This window comes from Nycticebus coucang, chromosome 1, assembly GCF_027406575.1.
Source record: "Nycticebus coucang isolate mNycCou1 chromosome 1, mNycCou1.pri, whole genome shotgun sequence".
Taxonomy (NCBI): domain Eukaryota; kingdom Metazoa; phylum Chordata; class Mammalia; order Primates; family Lorisidae; genus Nycticebus; species Nycticebus coucang.
In genome coordinates, this window is record NC_069780.1 from 133,673,673 (window position 1) to 133,693,984 (window position 20,312).

Here is a 20,312-nt window from a genome sequence, read left to right on the forward strand (position 1 = left end):
AAGTGATGAAAGTGAGTATGCTATGAAATTTTAAAGTGGGGTGGCGCGTGTGGCTCCGTGAGTAGGATGCCAGCCCTATATACCTAGGATGGAGGGTTTGGACCTGGCCCGGCCAAACAGCAATGAAAAAAAAAAAACAGCCAGGTGTTGTGGTGAGTGCCTGTAGTCCCAGCTACTCAGGAGGCTGAGGCAAGAGAATCACCTAAGCCTAAGAGCTGGAGGTTGCTGGGAGCTATTATGCCATGCACTCTACTGAGAGTGATAAAGTGAGACTCTGTCTCAAAAAAAAAAAAAAAAGAAGAAGAAGAAATTTTAAAGTGGAAGCATTTTATCTTTTTAGAAAATGGAAAGGATAATAAAAATCTCAGGACCCCTAACTCCCAAATGTTTATGCAAAAAAATGGAAGGCAAGCTTGGAGGCCGAGTCATGCAAAACCTCTTTACAAATGAATAGCTATGGATAACATTATGCGTTAGTCATATCTCTACTGAAAAGGTAAAAGGCCATAGGCATCTATGAAGGACTGCCCCTGTTGATGGAATTTCTTTCTACAGTAGGTCCTTTGTCTCAGAGATTCAAAGAAGGAACCAATGGACCACAAAGATCAATGAGAAGATAGGCTTTATTAGATAGATAGGAATAGAAGGAATGAAAGGTACCAGAGCCTCTGGCAGAGTAGGGGAGATCCAAGTGGAAAGTCCTATGTGGGTCTTTTTTTTGTCAAGGGATTAATTGTTACACCCGAGATTCGGGGTTCCCAATGACCATATGAGAGAGCCAGACACCAGTGCAACCACACGAGGGCGTTTATTCAAGCTTGAGCTGGGGCTGTCGGCACTCCCAGACACAGTTGGGACGTGGGGTTTTTTATGAGGGGTATATGGGGTGAGGGGCGCGGGAAGCAAACTGTGGCCCTTGGATTGGTTATTTCTTGTGCCTATACTAGAGTTTAAAGCTGATAGGGTCACGGGAGATAGGGAGGGGTGTGGTTTACTAGGAAATGAAACTAGGAACTTTCAGGTTTTCCAAAAATGGAGGATGAAAGCCCAAAAGTCCAAAATGGCATCACGGCATCACTGGGTCCTTCATTCCCCACTTCTTGTAACTAAGAGGACCCAATCATGGGACCTCAGTGGTGGGTCTGGGATCGTCAGGGGAGCTTAAGGGCTGATACTTGGCTCTGAGAGCCATGAGTTGCACTGCCCCAACTCGTTCTTTTATAAAATTTATAGGTCTGTTAATTACACATGGTCCTATTGTTAAGGCTAGTAAGAACAGGATTAAGGGTCCAGCTATGGTAGAAATAAGGGTGTTAAGCCACGAGGGACCAATTAAACATAGCCTCATACCAGCTCTGGGCTTGCTCTCTTTCTTGTCTGTGTCTCTGTAGTCCTTCCCGTACTAAGATCATGGATTCTTTAACTATCCCAGAATGATCAGCATAAAAACAGCATTTCTCGCCTAGAGCAGCACACAATCCTCCTTGGTGCAAAAACAGCAAGTTGAGCCCCCTTCAGAAAGGGAAAGTGAGGGAGTCTTGAAGTAGAATAATGGATTTTTCTATCCTTTCTATATCTAGATCAATGGCCGCTCGTAGTGCCCCATAGTTTTTTTTTTTGTAGAGACAGAGTTTCACTTTATTGCCCTCGGTAGAGTGCCGTGGCATCACACGGCTCACAGCAACCTCCAACTCCTGGGCTTAGGCGATTCTCCTGCCTCAGCCTCCCGAGTAGCTGGGACTACAGGCGCCTGCCACAACGCCCGGCTATTTTTTGGTTGCAGTTTGGCCGGGGCTGGGTTTGAACCCACCACCCTCAGCATATGGGGCCGGCACCCTGCTCACTGAGCCACAGGCGCCGCCCAAGTTGGACTAGAGCTGAGATTCTGGTGCCCGCCCCTGCTAACCCCAGTCCTAACAGGGCAGAGATGGTGAGCGCTGTCATAGGTTCCCTTTTGAAATGAAGGCCTTTGCTTTCAAATCTCTGAAAAACAGTTTCTTGCTTATGGTAAATTAGTGTAGGTATCAGTTGCATAAGGACACAGTAATCTTTGGTTGCATTTAAGATTCCTGACTGTATGCGTGGTGCCAGGCCCATGGAGCAAGCCCACCAGGTGTCTTCAGGGGGCAGTAAATACCTGATTCCGTTCCACTGGTAGATATTATTATATAGGTGCCTGTAGGAGGTGGGCACCCGTCCTACGCAAGTTTCCTTCCCTGAGACAGATTGGAGGGTAAGGAGAGGGTGACCATGTTGATGCCTGCAGCAAGCTGCAGTCTCACCAGGAGTAAAGCTATCTTGGAGGGCTATGCCCTCATAGGACGGGGGTTTCACATCAAGACAAAGCCAGCATGCGTTAGTTAACTCTGGCCGTGATTGATTAAGTACCCGATAGGTGCTGACGAGAAGGTCCCAAATAGGATCTGGGGGCCTGGTGAGGTTAATTGGTGAGGGACTGAGAAAGGAGTTAGGAGAGAAGGGGAGCAGAGGATGTAGAGGGGGAGTAGGGGCGGAGTAGCCAGAACCGGTTGGCGCAGTTGCAAAACCATGTTAGGACCTAAACTAGGTAAAGAGGGGCCTGAGTTTGGGGCAGTATAAATAACTTTTAAGGTGAACGTACCCCGTTTGTCCGTGTAGGGCTTCCGAATACAGGCAAATTCCCCAAGTCTTTCCCCATTCCCATCCTGCTGCCTTTCTCCCTGCTGCCGTGAATCTGATGAAGACGGGGTTGCAAAGTTGATCTGGAGGGCTCTGCGCTCCTGGTCGCTGGCAAGATGGTGGGGCCGCCATGGCTTGCCATACTGTAATGAGGTCCCCTTTGTAAGGGGGATTCCACAAGATTTGGCCCATGGAGACGCAACTCCAAGCTTGGCAGTGCTCAGCTGCGCCACACTTGTCTACCCCGTAACCAGGGCACACATAATAGTGACTGGTATCCCATTCAATGGTTCCAATTAAATCGTCTAAGTCTACTTGTAGATCTGGATACCAGTCGCCCTGAGGGTGTAAGCCCCAGGTCTGGTTTAGAATTCCTCCCTTGGCTCCTCCAGGATCTGCCAGGTGATGTTAAAAGGTTGGTGTGGGCTGCTGAGGACTTGGCATGAGCTTGAGCAAGGGGCACATACAGTTAACAAGAGTGTCAGGACTGTCATCAGGGTGACTGTGTTGGACACTTGAATTTGAGCTTGGGTTGGCAGGGTCTTCCTTGAGCTTCCATTGTGGGATATAATCCTCCTTGATGGCAAACGGGTCTGCCAACCGGACATGGGTGTGATGGTCCCATGCAGTGATGCCGTTGACCTTGAGTGCAGTGGGGGTGGTCAGGATCACAGTGTAAGGCCCTTTCCACCATGGTTCGAGAGTTTCCTGCTGTGTCTCTTGACATAGACCCAGTCCCCTGGCCAGAACTTGTGAGGCTCTGGGATCAGGCCTGCCGCGTAGGCGGCACTCAGGCAGTTCCAATTCTCTTTCTGAACCTGCTGGTGACAGCAGAGGGGAAGGAGAAAATCCTCATCATTTGCCTCTGTTAAAAGATCTATGCAGTTATTTGGAATAATGGGAGGTGGTCTCCCATAGAGAATTTCATAGGGAGAGAGACCTAGAGTATAGGGGGAGTTTCTGACCCTATGTAAGGCAAAGGGAAGGAGAGCCACCCAGTCCTTGCCGGACACCAGGGTTAATTTGGGTAAGGTCTCTTTTAAAGTTCTATTCATTCTTTCTACCTGTCCTGAGCTCTGGGGCCTGTACGCACAATGTAATTTCCAGGTTGTTCCCAGTGCTGTGGCTACTCCCTGAGTTATTTGAGATATAAAGGCTGGCCCATTGTCTGAGCCAATTATAGCCGACAGTCCATACCTGGGAAGAATGGACTGTCGGCAGCTAGCAGCTTTTTCTCCATGGTTTAAGCAGTTTCATGTTTTGTGGGGAAGGCTTCTACCCACCCTGAGAAGGTATCTACAAAGACTAAGAGATATTTGTACCCATACTGACCAGGCTTAATTTCCGTGAAGTCCACTTCCCAATATGCACCAGGCTTGGTGCCCCTTGTGCGGGTGCCTTGAGTAGTAGGTCCGGCTCGGGCATTAGTGAGCTGGCAAGCTTTGCAAGTGTTAACTGTCCGGTCCACTTTTGCATCCATTTGCTTGATCTTAATCCGTGCATGTCGGATTAGATCTCTTAACTTCATGTTGCCCGTATGGGTTGCTTGGTGCATGCGCTGCAAAATGTCTAGCCCCAGCTATGCAGGGAGGATGATTTTCCCTTTGGCTGTGCGCCACCAGCCATTGTACTGGGAGGGATTATGTGCCTGAGGGATGGTGCAGATCCAGGCCAAGTCCTCAGGGGTGTATTTGGGCTCTTCTGGCAGGACTGGAGGCCCAGTGTCAGGTAGATTAACTGCCAGGGCCTGTGTGGCTCTGAGGGATGCATTTCTGGCGGCCTTGTCCGCCTAATGATTGCCCTTTGCCACTGGGGTAGTGGGCTTTTGATGTCCTGGGCAATGGGTGATGGCTAGTTTTTTTGGTAGCCACACGGAGGCTAGTAAGTCTAGTATTTCTTGTTTATTTCTAACAGTCCTACCCTCTGCTGTCAGCAATCCCCTCTCCCGGTAGATGGCCCCGTGTATGTGGCAAATGTGTATTGGCTGTCAGTATAGATATTAAGCTTTTTTCCAGGTGGTCCACAAGTATTATTTCATCCCAGTGGTGCCCTGCACCCAGGATTTCTTGGAGGCTAATTTGCTTCCACTTTTAACTAGGACTGAGTGTTGTTGTGCGCCTGTGTTGACTAAGAAGTCTATTGGCACCCCCTCCACTTTGAGGTTTACCCAGGGCTTGGGGAGGGGATCCAAACTCCATCCTCTCTAGTCACTGAGTTCCCCAAGTTCTAGGATGTGGGCTCGGTTATGAGGGAGATCCTCATTGTTCCATTTTTTGGGACATTCTCTGGTCCAGTGGCCAGTCTCCCTGCAGTATGCACACTGATCTCTCTGTAGCTGAGGTCGATTCCCCCCAGGGCAACTCCCTACCTCCTCCGGTGGCCAATTTCTGCAGTCTCCGCTCTTCTTCTTTGGAGCCGCTTACCGTGGCAGCGAGCAGGATCTTAATGAGGTCGTTGGTTTGCTTGTTGCTGGCACGCATCTTTTTTTCCTCTGGGCTCTCTCAGTTGTTGTATACTCATTCAGCTACCACCAGCAAGTCCTGTGGGGACTTCTCTGCCAACCTGTCTATTCTCTGAAGTTTTCTCTTACTGTCTGGAGCTGACTGATTAACAAAAGCCATCATAACCACTGCCTTACTATTCTCCGCCTCTGGATCCATGGGTGTGTAAGTGCGGAACGCCTCCATGATCCACTCTAGGAAGGCGGAGGGGGACTGATCTTTCTCTTGCTGTACATTACCTACTTTGGCCAAATTAGTTAGCTTCCTTGCCGCTTTACGGAGACCCCCAACCCCCATTAGAGTCTGCCAATAAACTCAGAGACTCACCTTACTGTCTGCCGTATTGAAATCCCAATCTGGCCAGGTCAGTGGGAACGTGGCCTCAATTAATGCTGGGTTTGTGGTAGGCCACCCATTGTCATCCAGGACGGACTTCTGTGCCTCTGCCAAGATTCGGTCCCTCTCCTTGTAGTGAAGAGGACCTGTAGCAGCTGCTGGCAGTCGTCCCAAGTGGGCTGATGGGTGAAAAGGATAGAATCTAATAGGTCAATAAGGGCAGTGGGTTTTTCTGAGAACTTAGGGTTTTGCATTTTCCAGTTGTATAGGTCACTCATGGCGAAAGGCCAGTAGTGCAGGGTTCTCTCCTCAGGAGGGCCCACCACCTGGAGCAGTAAGGCCGTAGAATTGGCTACAGCCCACCCAGGCTGTCCAGATGCATCCCATAAGACCCTCCTGTGGGTAGGCAGTGGACTACCGATAGGTGGCGCTGCCACCGCTTCAGCCTCTCCTGGGGACTAGCTGGGCACTGGCATGCCTGGATCAAGGGAAGGTAGGGCGGGGGGGAAAGTTCTTCCAGGCTCGCCTCGCTCGGCAACACAGGATACGGGGGGTGGGGGGTGGGGGTGCGGAGGTGGGGAGGTTCAGTCTCTTTGGGCTTAGGCTTTTCCTGCAGGACAAGCACTGTGCTGGCCTCGATTTTTTCCAACCGGGGTGGTAAGATACTTTTCAGCCAGGGAGGGGGGTCCTCAACCAGATCCTGTCAGGTGGTAATATATGGGACCTGATCAGGATGGCCCGTCTTAGGCCTATAGGCAATATCCTTAACCTGGAGAATAAAGGGGAGGTGAAAGTTTCCTTCAGGTGGCCATCCAACGTTGAAGGTCGGCCATTCACTCCTGCAAAAGGTCTCAAGTTTATTTTTCTTCACCACTAAATCCAGTTTCTGGGCTTGGGCCCAGAAGTCCTGGAAGGGTCAAGGATAAGTGAAATGGGAGTTGTCTGAGTCTGTCCCACCGTCAGAATCACCCAGCCAACACATAACACAACACACACTATACAAAAACAAAGGCAGACATGGCTGTGGGCTGAATTGAAGCAAAACTGAAAGTGAATGGACGGCCAGCACTTGTCCACAGGCGTAGCCTGCTCCTACTCCAAAGCCCTAAGGGGATAGATTCCATGTGATCCCCACTGTAGGAGGCTGGGGATTCCATGTCCCAGCCTTCCCCCAGGGAGGTGGGAATGTCTTCCGCTACCTCTGGTCGGTAGCCCTCCAATGCGTCCACCTAGGCCGTCTTCCAACCACAACCCAAAACCTGCACAGTACAGAAAGAATCCACATAGACAAAGACACGTACACTTACCAGCCCTCCAGGTTGGGGCTCTTGGGATCTTGGGGAATCCCGGACGAGCCCCCAAAGGTTACACCTGAGATTTGACCACAAATTGTGGTCACAATGACCACACGAGAGAGCCAGACACCAATGCAATCGCATGAGGGCGTTTTATTCAAGCTCGAGCCTGGGCTGTCGTCACTCCCAGATACAGCTGGGAGCACGGGGTTTTTATGAGGGAGATATGGGGTTAGGGGTGTGGCAAGCAAAGTGTGGCCCTTGGATTGGTTATTTCTTGTGCCTATACTAGAGTTTAAAGCTGATTGGGTCCCACCAATCTTAACGGCTGGGGGATGGGGGGAGGAGGCAGACACTCTCCAGGAGATAGGTAGGGGTGTGGTTTACTAGGAAACGAAACTAGGAGAAACTAAACTAGGAACTTTGGTTTTCCAAAAATGGAGGATGAAAGCCCAAAAGCCCAAAATGGCATTACGGCATTACTGGGTCCTTCAATATACTGTTTTGTAAATAGGGAGATCTTGAGAATTATATTTGGCCAGGATTTGGCAGACTTCAATGTTCTTTAGTGAATGAATGAGTGTATTAACAAATGTAGTCCTTCCAGCTCTGGGCAAAATGACAAGGAGTCCACTGTAGAAAAGGCCCAGCTTACGTGTAATACTAGAAAAAATTCTTTTCTCACTTCTTGCTTGTATTCAGAGAGTGCAGTGTGGAGAGAAAAAGTCTGTTTGCTTCGGCCTAGAAAACAGGGACTCTTGTCCAGTCCTGAATGGCAGGAACCTTGTATCATTTATACATATCACTCATAAGGAAATTCTTTGCTGTCATAATTGATTCTTCCTTTACTCCCTTTTTCTCTTCAAACATTTACTTTATGTAAAATATAGATTTCCTGGACCTCACAAGAACGGAACCATTTGCTTCATTAACCACCCCTCTTCTTCTTTTTTTTTTTTAAATGCCCTCTCCCTTTAAATACTGAGGTCCTAAATCCCTCTTTGGAAAAAAAAAAAGTCACAGATGTATGTGTGGCTTGTGTTTTTCCAAGGTGAGTCCTCAAACTTTGGCATAATAAACCTCCATTCATTGAGATCTTTGCCTTAATCATTTAAGGAACACAACTGTTAGGGTGGAGAGCTAGTGCATGCAGGTTTGGGAAAGATTTCTCCAGACAAAGATTGGGATATAAAAGTGTAAAGTAAAATTTATTTTATCTTAGAAGGAGAGGGAGTGAAAGTGAAAGATAGTGGGGAGAGAGAAGGAAAAAGACAGCAGGGAGATGACATGGCATCCCAAAGAAAGAAAAGAGAAATTCCAGCAATGAAGAAAGAGGCTTATTGTATTTATAGGACAAAGAGAAAGAAAAATAGTGATTGCAGTCAAATTAATAAAGTACTATGAAACTGTGATAAAGATAACTCCTTTATCTTGATGGTGGTTGGATGATAAGCAGCTGCCTTGCAGTTGGAGCTGGACTTATCACAGGTGGTTTTGATCCTGTTGGTGATTCTGTCCTCAAGATATGGCTAAGGCCTAAAACTTACACTTTTATTTGTTCATCCAGGCCCTCCTCAGGTACTCCTTGACACTATAAACAGATTCTAAAGGGCAGTGAGCTGGTGAATGTAAAAGAAAGATTTACATTTCCTTTGTCTGTTTAACTCTTTTCAGATGCTGTGAAAATAGAGCTCCAAAGGGTGTCTGCCAGCTAGAGAGAGAGAACAGAAAGAAAGCTCATGACTGATTTTAGCCCTTACTAAAAAACTATGAATTAATAGATTTTTTGCTATTAAGATCAACCATACTATCAACAACTTCAGATTTTCTGGTCTGATTGAGAATCAGACCAAATCTGTTTAGAATTTAACACTAATAGAGATATCATATAATTTCTGGTTCTTGGGAAATATTAAATTAGAACTTGACAAGAATGGCTCCTCAGAATCATTGCAGATGAATGAAAAGGATAAAAACCTAGGAATAAAAAAAAGGAACACTTCCCTTTCTCTTCACTTAAGTTTCACAAATTTTTTTATAGAAATTAGTTATAACAAAGACATAAGTCCAAAGCTATAAAACTCTTAGAAGAAAACAAAAAGGAAAAATATTGTAACGTATTTTGGCAATGATTTAGCAATGATTTCTTGGATATAACACGAAAAGCACAGACAACAAAAAATAAGTTAGATTTCATGAAAATTAAAATTTTTGAACATCAAAAGGCAATATCAACACAGTGGAAAAGCAGCTCTTGGAATGGCTAGAAAATAATATCAAATGAGTTGATATCCAGAATATATAAAGAATTCTTACAACTCAACTGCAAAAAGAAAAAAACTGAAATGAAAAATGTGCCAAGGACTTGAATAAACCTCTCACTAAAAGAGAGAGACAAATGGCCAATGAGCATGTGAAAAGATGATCACTGTCACTAATCATTAGCGAAATGTAAATCGAAATCACAATGACATACTACTTCATACTTAATAGGATGATTATTAGTAAAAAAAAACAAAAAAAAACAGAAAATAGCAAACATTGGCAAGGATGTAGAGAAAGTGGAGGCCCCATGGTTTGCAACTGGGAATATGAAATAGTGCAGCTGCAGTGGAAAATGAAATGACGATTCTTCAAAAATTATTACCATATGATCTAGCAATTACACTTCTAAATATATACCCAAAAGAAGTGAAAGCATGGACTTGAAAAGATATTGGTACGCTCATGTTCATAGCAGCATTGTTCCCAATAGCCAAAAAGGTGGAAGCAGTGCCAAAGTCCATTGGCAGATGAATGGATAAACAAAATGTGGTTTTGAGACATATATACAATGAAATACGATACAGCCTTAAAAGGAAGGAAATATAGATACATGCTACAACATGGTCACAAAGTGATAAATATTGTATGATTATTCTTATACGATGTTTCCACAGTAGTCAATAAGAGACAGGAAGTGAAATGATGGCTGCCATGGGTGAGAAAGAGGGGAATGAGGAATTCATGTTTAATTGGCATAGAGTTTCACTTTGGGAAAATGAAATAATTCTGCATGTGAATTCATCAGTGTGAATATACTTAGTACTACAGAACTGTACATTTAAAAATAAATAAAAGTAAATTTTATGTGTATTTTACCACAGTTTTGTAAAAGAGGTGAAGAAAGAGTAACACCCTGATTATCTTAAATGTTAATTTTTTTCCTTGTTGCATTGGATTAATACTTATCAGTTAGAAAAAAACTGTTTTTCTTCCTAGCAACCTCAAGATGAATCAGAACAAGATGAATCTCTGTTACAGTAAGTATAGTAATTTTTGGCTTCCTTATATTGGTGGGGTTTTTTTTTTTTTGGCTATTTTGCACATCTAAGATGAATATTCATTTTTTAGGAGTTTTAGAATTATGTATATTTTTGAATAATTGTCCTGTTAGCAGCATAAAAATTATTTTACAAACATTCTAGATCAGTGTTTTTTAACCTTTTTTATTTCATGGCATACTTAAACCTACAGTTAAACTTCTGTAGCACACAAATTATGTTGATCAAAAAAAAAAAAAAAGACTAAAATAAAGAATATACTTACTGTGCTTTGAACTTCTTTCGAAAATAATTTAGTTAATGATCTTTAGAAATTTTCATAGCTGTTGAATCCCGTTGAAAATCACTGTTCTAGATGTTTAATTTCATAAGAGTTATTGAATCAGATTAAGGTAAGCTGATTCTCTATAATATTATTTAAAAAACAAATTTAAAGCATAGCATGAAGGAGGATTTCTACTCCTCCTCCTCCTCCAACTCGTCCTCCCCCCCTCCCTTTTCTCTCCTCCTAAGATAAAAATACAAAGGACATAGTTGTCACGACTCCTAAGGCCCTGGTCTCAGTTGGTCCACTGCAGGAAGGAACCAGGTGTGACACGGATTAGAAATACAAGCTTGCAGAAGGCAGGCTAACCTTAAGTTCAGGGTAGCCCCGAGCTCCCTTCGCAATGGCTATTTATTAAGGTTATACACAACAGGTGTGGAGAGTTAAGGTAATGACATATGAGGGCTACATGCATAAGGATTGCCACATGCTCTTTCCTCACATGTTCTTTCCCCAGGTGTTCTTTCCCCACAAGCCTCGTGAAGAAGTACTAAGCATCAGTGTTTAACACATGCTTACTAGTGAGTGACTGATCTTATCTCATTCTGGAACACTGAGTTACTGTGACTTGGGGATTGCCCCCAAGTCACAGAACGTCCGTAGGCTTGCCAGGAGATTGTCCTGTTCTCAGTGTTTCCTTTTAATGTGATAAGAATCAGTAACTGTTCTTTGCTTTGCAAGCATGGTGTCCATTGCTCTACACATAGTTAGCCCACCCCTGAAGTTCACACCAAAGAACCCTAATTCACTAAAGCCTTCTGGGAAAACTGTGGAATTTGCTTACTCCCTATAGCCCCATATAAAAGGAGTCTCTGACTAACCCTGGGTGCAGATACCTCCTTTGTACTGCCCAGGCAGTTTATACTCCCTTTCAGAAAGCCTGGCCCAAACCTGCACCACTGCACACCTTTCACATGGTGCTGAAAACCTGGGACTGACAGCTGATTGGAGGCTAGCTGTCAGCCTCCCTAGTCACCCTAGTTTTCTCAGATCCTAGTCAGATTGTGCCCAAACCCAACTCTGCTGACATGTTAGAGAACCCTAGAGGATTTTGCCTCAACTGCCACGTAAGGGTGAACAAGTTCCCTAAATAGTTTCAAACAGAACCTCCCTTGGCTCGTTCTTTGGATTGCTCCATACCTTTATGTCCTCATGTGCCCCTCTCTGCTTCTTCCTTCATTCATTCGTGCCTAACTAGAGGGTTGTATTTTAGCATGGTGCTTTCTTCTTGAGTCCCAGGAACCTCAAATCATTTCAGTTTTCACTTCAGGCCCAAAGCTGGACTCTAGTTTAGGCTTCTAGCTGCTTCTTCGATCATTCATTCGCTACTGACTAGAGTGTTGTATTTCAGCTCTGTGCTCTCTTCTGGGGTCCTAGGGACCCTCAAATTATTTCATTTTTCACTTTGGGCCCAGCATTGGACCCTCATTTAGGCTTCTAAAGTCCCAGGGACTTCAAATTTTCTGAGAAAAAAATAGGGATGCCTGACTTTTCTCACTCTTTCTTTGTTTTTGGCTCCACCATGCCCTGGGTCTTAGAAAACCAGAGACACTTTCTTTTCTCCCCAGGTAGGGGAAAGAAATCTGAGATATAGGAGCTGACACTTCTATCCCCCTCAGCGACATCCCATGGCTGTCTCCTTTGAGCTCAATACAAATTAGAAAATGGGGCCTTTCAATATCTTAAAGAACTTAATTTCCTCCAAAAAAAAAAAAAAATGGCACATAGAACAAAATCCCCTATCTTCAGGCCTTTTCTCTCCCTCTGCTCTTACCCTCCCTATATTTGCTGGAACACCTTCCCCTCTATCTTCCCTGATCTTTTTCCCTATCTTCCTTCCTCCAGGGATTCCTCCAACTCCTACCCTCCTCTACCTCCTAGCCCACCCTGAAGCTTCAAGGCCCTTCCCCTCCTCCACCCCACCAATCCTTTCATGCTCCCTCCATTGCAGACTTCTCACAACTTCCTCCCCTGCCCAATAGCCCCAAGCCCTTCCCTCCAGTGCAGGCAAGACTATGGGTGCAAGATTCGGAACCAGGGGGCTGCAGATCTGGCAACCGGGGTAGGAGGCCATATGCACTCCCCAGGCTGCGGCTGGCATGGGCATGTGAGCCGGGGCAGGGCAGAGTGAGCTCACAGACCCGGCAACTGCCTTGCTGCCCCCACTTCACCCAACTTCTCTCTGCCCAGCTGGCTTCTCTTTGCACCCCCTGCCCGCTTCCCTCCAGCTGCTGGCTTTGGGTGGTGACAGGATGGAGAAAGAGAAATGGGACTGATAGCAGCTCTGAAATCAGTAAAGTTTTTTTTAATAGTGGCTACCACTTTAATTCTTCTCCAGAGTTAGTTACTCAGAAGGCCCAAGTAAGAAGGCCACACTCTTCTACAGAACAGTCCTGTCCCCACTACAACTCTGGCTCCCTAAAATAAATGCCCCAGAGCCATCTTTTGCTAGAACCTCAGAACTGTGTCCTCTCAACAAAGAAGAAAGGCATTAGAAGGGAGAGTATAATCTCCTTAACACAGGAGATTACATTCACGTCTAGAACTGATGGTCCCCTAAATCAACATCCTCTATACCCATGGACTCATGGGAATGGCTTTCAAATGACTGACATGGGCTCGGCACCTGTGGCTCAAGCGGCTAAGGCGCCAGCCACATACACCTGAGCTGGTGGGTTTGAATCCAGCCCTGGCCCGCCAAACAATAAATGACGTCTGTAACCAAAAAATAGCTGGGCGTTGTGGCAGGCTCCTGTAGTCCCAGTTACTTGGGAGGCGGAGGCAGGAGAATTGCTTGAGCCCAGGAGTTGGAGGTTGCTGTGAGCTGTGATGCCATGGCACTCTACCTAGGGTGACAGCTTGAGGCTCTGTCTCAAAAAATAAAAGTTCAAATGATTGACATGTGTGACTTGAAAATGGGATCAACTTCATCACATGAGGATGGCCTTAAGTAACTTACTCTCTAACACAGGTAAGTAAATTAACAAAGCTACCCTCCTGTGATATCAAAATGAGGGACCCTGGTTCATCAGCCCATGAGAACACTGGATCTTACTCCTTTTGGGTCCCCTCACTGTAATACTCCTGTTATTAACCATTGCCCCTTAGGTCATCCAATTCCTGTTGTCATTTATTCAGGACAGGGTAAAAAAGATGTCAGCCACAGTTGCCACCTAATTTCTACCACTCCCAAACCCTCCCCAATGTGTCCCAAACTGACACAGTCCTGCCAACACCCAACTCATCCCACTGAGGACAATGATGACCCTGTTCAGCCAGAAGCAATTTTGGAAGACGATCATCATTCCCATCACCCCTTTAACAAGAGTTGGGAATGTTGGGGGGCCTAATACAGCCACACACAAACTATTTCCCTTCCTCCTCTCTCCTTCTAAGAAAAAGACACAAAGGACCTAGTTAGCTCCATCCCTGAAGTTCATACCAAAGAACCCTAACTTACCAAAGCCTTCCCGTGAAGCTGTGAAATTTGCCCATCCCCTACAGCCCCTTATAAAAGGAGTCTCTAACTGACCCCAGGTGCAGACGCCACCTTTGCACTGCCCAGGTGGGTTAACCTCCCCTTACAACAAACCTGGCCTGCGTCTCTCCACTCCAGTCTTGTCTCTGCTTATGCCTTTCATTGCCAAATGTAAATAAATATTTGTAATAATTCAGATGGAACTCTACTGTATTTTTTGACTTAGGTCTTAAATACTCTTTTGCAATCAGGGAAAATGTCCTGTTAAAGTAGATTTTATTTTGTTTTCAGTCAGTCTGTTCTTTCTGAAGAATCACATTTGAGGGAAAAAATCAGCATTCATCTCTATTTGCCTTATAGTACTTGTCATTCTATACGAGCAGTTTCATGTCCATTTTCAAGACAGCACATACTGATTTCTTTTTGCACAGGAAAGAATGCACAATTTATGCTTGCTTAGGATTCAAATAGCTATACCTGTTGCATAAAAACTGCTCTTAAAACAGCTAAAACAAGAGGCTTTTTTTTTTTAAAGGAAGATATCTTGATTGCATTTGTGCAGTAAATTAGGCTGAGAAAAAAATAGCTGATTGCCTTTCTTCAATCAATTTTTAATTATCAAAGGGCAGATGATCAAAATTGCAGATTAGTCATGGCCCTTATTTTGCATTCAATGTCTTCTCTTCAGTATTTCTTACCTTTTCGTTGCCTATTGTCAAATACAAGTATGACAAGTAATGTGTGAGGGACTTCCAGTTAATGACTTTCATTTACATCTAAAACTATAATGACAAACTCTCAGTGTATTTGAGAATGTACATAGTCAAACAACATAATTTTTTCCCTGACCCTTCCACCCTCTTTGCAAACAGTCCCTTCCAAAGTTGCTTTCAGATTTAAGCGTACGCTCCTTAATTCATCCATTAATTTTTCAGCTCTCTTCTTCATTTTTACAATTACTTGAAATGTTAACGAATTGTAATAATTATAAAAATAATTAGGATGATGTAGTAAAAATATATCCTACTTGGAAAGTCTTTTGAAAGGTAAAATATTTATACAGTCTGAAGGGAAAAGAGTTTGGAAAGTCTTTTAAAAGTGAAAAACAGTTTAAATTGTATTTGAGAAACACTGTTTTTTTCTTTCATTTCAAAATTTATTTTAATTCATTCATTCATTTTTTAGGACTAAAAATAATTATCTAACATTTACTGGGCCATTTCCCCAGGCTGGACTTCCACTGAACCACCAAAACTTTAAAGGTATGTTTCATGGGTAGAATCATATAAAGAAAATTTGTCTTTGCCTAGAAGTAGAAGGCTTAGTTAGATATGAATTTTTTTACAACTAGGCAATCTATTATACTTTTTTTTTTCTTTTTAAGAGGCGGGTTCTTGCCATGTTGCTTAGGCTGGCCTTGAACTCCTGGGCTAAGGAGTTATCCTGCCTCAGCCTCCTGCATAACTGAGACTAATGCTTACGATACATTTTTAAATGTAAAATCAGTTTACTCTTGACCTTGGATCATGGTACATAGAATTGCCTATGGGAGCAGCAGCTCAGGTACAATCAGTACCTACTACTTCAAATGTGACTTGGGGGCTCAAATTTGAAAACAATGTTTGTTTCCTCTGTTCATAACATTTGAAATACATATTGTGAAGGCTTTCTTTACTGGCCTTCTTGACAAGGCCAGTTTTGCCTTCCTGTCAACTATACTAGAGGATGGGTCTTTTTCTTCGAGGTATCTCTTAGTAACTGATCCAAAGTGAATGTCATGTATGTTGTGTCATAGTGTAGTTAATTATTCATAGTGTTCAACAAAACCTTGTATTATAAGACAAGGGCGTGATAAAAAATTAGAAAAGATACATTTAAAAATCTTGATCTTCTCTTGATTTGTTGCTGCTATGATAGGCAGTACCACTTTTGCCCACCATGAGCTCTTATGTTTGTTTTTAGTGCATAGAGTTTAGTCTGTATTATTTTCTTCCTTTAGCAACTATTTGTTGAGCAGGTATATGGGTGCTACGAATGTAGGAATGCTAAATAAATCAGAGATTCTTAAAGGATAGCTGATCCATCTTGGAGTATGAAGATAATCATGACGAGTTTGAACATCCTGTCATTGCTAAAAAGACAGGATATTTTCAAGGTTGTCAGCGGCATTGCTGAAAGAATAAAGGACTAGCTCAGTAATGCTTCCATTGGACAAACTGTGCCAAATTCAGTAGGGAAAAAACCCCAATAATTTATAGTTTGTGGAAATAACTTTGAAAGGACCACAAGTTAATATTGATATTTTAAAAATGTTAAGCATGTACAGAACATTGTCTCAAGCGTTGGTACCTATAGCTCAATGGGTAGGGCGCCAGCTATATACACCGAGGCTGGAGGGTTCGAACCTGGCCCAGGCCTGCTAAACAATGACAACTATAACAAAAAAAATAGCTGGGCATTGTGGTAGGTACCTATGGTCCTGAAGCAAAAGAATCACTTAAACCCAAGTCTTTGAGCTTGCTGTGAGCTGTGACTACACAGCACTCTGCCGAGGGCACCATAGTGAGACTCTGTCTTACACACACAAAAAAAAAAACAAAAAAGAAAATATTATCTTTGGCTTGGCACCTGTAGCTCAGTGGCTAGGGCGCTAGCCACATACATCGAATGTGGTGGTTTCGGATCCAGCCCACGTCTGCCAAACAACAATGACAACTACAACCAAAAAATAGCCAGGTGTTATATTGGGCGCCTGTAGTCCCAGCTACTTGGGAGGCTGAGGCAAGAGAATCACTTAAGCTCAAAGATTTGAGGTTGCTGTGAGCTGTGATGCCGTGGCACTCTACCGAGGGTGACAGCTTGAGACTCTGTCTCAAAAAATAAAAACAAAACAAAAAACAAAAACCCAACACATTATCTCTGTACAAAAAGTGTCTATAGTAGGATGTTTAAAAGTTTTGATGATGTTATGAAATACATGTGCATTTTGGTTTTTAAATTAAATATATGTCTGTTTAAAAAACCTAGGATATTTTTGTTTGTCACTTATTAGTAGAGAAAGAAGACAACAGAGAACTATGAGTGAGTCAAGTAATCCTGGAACAAGTAAGAATTGTACCCAGGAAAGGAAGGCCTACTTACAAAGTATAAGTAGAGAGCCATAAAGACATGTAAGAAGTGGGATCTAACCAGTCCCCAGATAACAAATTAATCTGATACCAAATTAGGGAGACTTTTCTGCAGAGACTAGATCCTTATTTCTCTTGTCTCTTAGGAAATAAAAGCCTTAGATGGCCCTGCTTATCATGATAATATAGTAAATGGCTGGCATAAGTTTCCACTAATACTAACAGAACAAATCAGTATATAATAATGACAAGACAAAAACTTTTGTTACACTGACCAAGTACAACTTAAAGCATTCTGGGGCAAAACATTAGGTTACGAAGAAGAACCTTTGTAAAGTTTAAGGTGTTTTCTTATGACGGTAAAGCCAGATAATTCACTGTTCGGGTTTGAATCATCTTAAGAGAAATAGTCCCATACCCCAACAAAAAATCTGATTGTCCCTAACCTAGATCCTGTCATCTAGGTTGGTCAAAGAAGTTATTTGTTTTCTTTTGGCTCTGATAGAATTTCTGTATTCCCAGGAAGATATCACAATAAGTATTACTTTAATCTTAAAGGCTTAGCGCCTGTAGTTCAGTGGTTAGGGCACCAGCCACATGTACCTGGGCTGGTGGGTTCAATCCCAGCTCGGGCCTGCTAAACAATAATGACAACAACAAAAATAGCCGGGCGTTGTGGTGGGCGCCTGTAGTCCCAGCTACTTGGGAGGCTGAGGCAAGAGAATTGCTTAAGCCCAAGAGTTTGAGGTTGCTGCGAGCTGTGATGCCACAGCAGTCTACTGAGGGCGATATAGTGAGACTCTGTCTCAAAAAAAAGGAAGGTATAGGAACAAGTATAGAAATAAAGAATGAATTGTACCAAACGTACTGTTATTTTAGAATTAGTTTAGGTAATAAATTTTATAACTATTATATTTATGTGTCCATGTCTTTTATATAAGATATTAAAAGTGGTAAAAATTAACCATGTCAAAATTAGACTAAAATTTAGTTTAGATTGTTTGAGGGAATTTAAGTTTGTAATCAATGCTAAAGAAACAGTAATTTTCAAGTTTCCATGTATTATATGTAGAATTCGTGTCTCCGGTCATGCAACAATTATATATATATGTTTATTAAATTGACCATTAAACAAATGTAAGTATAAATAGTAACTAATGTTCCTCTCCAAATACAAAAGATTTTATGATTTTAAGAAAGATTAATGTCGGGCGGCGCCTGTGGCTTAGTGAGTAGGGCGCCGGCCCCATATGCCGAGGGTGGTGGGTTCAAACCCAGCCCTGGCCAAACTGCAACAACAAAAAAATAGCCGGGTGTTGTGGCGGACGCCTGTAGTCCCAGCTACTCAGGAGGCTGAGGCAAGAGAATCACATAAGCCCAAGAGCTGGAGGTTGCTGTGAGTCGTGTGACGCCATGGCACTCTACCGAGGGCAGTAAAGTGAGACTCTGTCTCTACAAAAAAAAAAAAAAAAAAGAAAGAAAGAAAGATTAATGTCAAACAGCCTAATAAATTCAGACAGTGACAAAAAAATGCTCAAAATTTAGTAAACACCTATTTAGCACCTTTTATAACATATAGTGATAGATAAACTGAAAGAATCATGTTTATAAAGCTATAGAGTTGCCATCATAGAGGCTGAGTCCTTTTTTGTAAGGATGTCTTGATCAGTTTGAGACAGAGGTATTATGTGTGATACCATGCCTTGGGCATTCCTTATTCTCCATTGGGTTTTGACTATGCTAACCCATGTCATTGATAGTTATACAAATGATCTATTTCCATTTTTCTCATATCTAATTCTACTATGTATGAAAAACAGGGTTTCACTATGTCTTATATTTACCATAACTCCAGCCTCTTGCCCATTTGGCCTTCTGATCGCCATTGATCCCTTGTGATGCTATTGGTATCTGTGTACTATTATCACCACCTTCCTTGAATTTCTGAGTTACATGTCTTAGTGGCCTTTCCTTTAAAAGTGCCACATGCACAAGGATTATTGCTTTGTGGTGTTTCTTGCTGCCCTAAAGCTGCTGTACTAGAGACCCGTAGATTTGGTATTTCACTGTAGTTGCCTCCTTTTAGACTGTTCATTTTTAACAAGAAGCTCATTTTATTATAATCCCAGAATGTAGGTTAAATCACATATAAGTAAACTATTCAATTGTTAGCTTTTATAGCTGACTTTGTTGTAGAACAGTCTTCTCTCTCCCAATTCAAAGAATGGTTGTAACCAGATTGTAGAAAGATAGAAATAAGCAAACTATCTTAAACTAACATAATAGCATTGTCCTTAAAATGCTTGTGTATAAATTAAACATTATGTGTAGGTTCAAACTTAGGTCTTCTGTCCAGTTCATTGTGTTTGACACGTTAGAATTATTTCTCATATATACCACTACATTTTGTCTTTCTCAGGTACTAAGTAGAAAATGTACAAAACCTTTTAATAATTTATTAAAGGATAGAGAAGACTTCAAGAAGAATTCTTTCTGTATTTGTAAACACTCTTAAGTTAAATTTATAGTTAGAAAAAATAATTCCTTCCAATTACTATAAAATATTTTGTTAATATATCAAATTTTAGAAATAGTAAGTTGAAAAACAAAGTAAATAAAAATAGTAAGTTGGGGCTGAGAGAGGTGGCTCATGCCTGTAATCCCAGCACTCTGGGAGGCCGAGGCTGGTGTATTGCCTGAGCTCAGGAGTTCGAGACCAACCTGAGCAAGAATGACCCCATTTCTGAAAATAGCTGGGTGTTGTGGCATCACCTGTAGTCTCAGCTATGTCAGAATACCTAGGTCTTGATGGTAAAAGTAAGAAGGCAAAAGGAGTAGAGAAGGAGAAATATTTGTATCTTTTTTTCCAGATCTTTTGTAGCCTAACTTGATGTGAATTGCTTTCTACCAGTTCATCTCAGAGGGGGCAGGTTTAGAGTAGACGGTGAAGTTGAAGTCACAAAGGCAAAGAAGCAGTCCTCCATATTCTCTACAGTGTTCTGCTGATTCCTTTTGGCCCATACACTGGGTGTCCCTTTTCATACCTCACTTTGGGCAGCATCAATTCATTTGATCTTCTTACCTATAAAAGAGGAGAATAGTGACACTGAGAAAGTAGATACAATTTTTTCTTATGTAGTTACAAAAACTACACTTAGGGGCGGCGCCTGTGGCTCAAGGAGTAGGGCGCCGGTCCCATATGCCAGAGGTGGCGGGTTCAAACCCAGCCCCGGCCAAAAACCACAAAAAATAAAAAAATAAAAACAAA

At 42.8% G+C, this 20,312-nt stretch overlaps 1 protein-coding gene across 2 annotated transcripts in view; it reads left to right on the plus strand.

Annotated features, from left to right (window-relative positions):
• The window catches only part of ANKRD31 (ankyrin repeat domain 31), a 216,026-nt gene that overhangs the window by 31,247 nt on the left and 164,467 nt on the right, over positions 1-20,312 (plus strand). For both annotated transcript variants that reach the window (XM_053596250.1, XM_053596252.1), the window contains exons 4-5: positions 10,052-10,092; positions 15,102-15,178. In XM_053596250.1, coding sequence (XP_053452225.1) covers positions 10,052-10,092; positions 15,102-15,178 — 118 coding nt within the window. The remainder of the gene's footprint in view (positions 1-10,051; positions 10,093-15,101; positions 15,179-20,312) is intronic.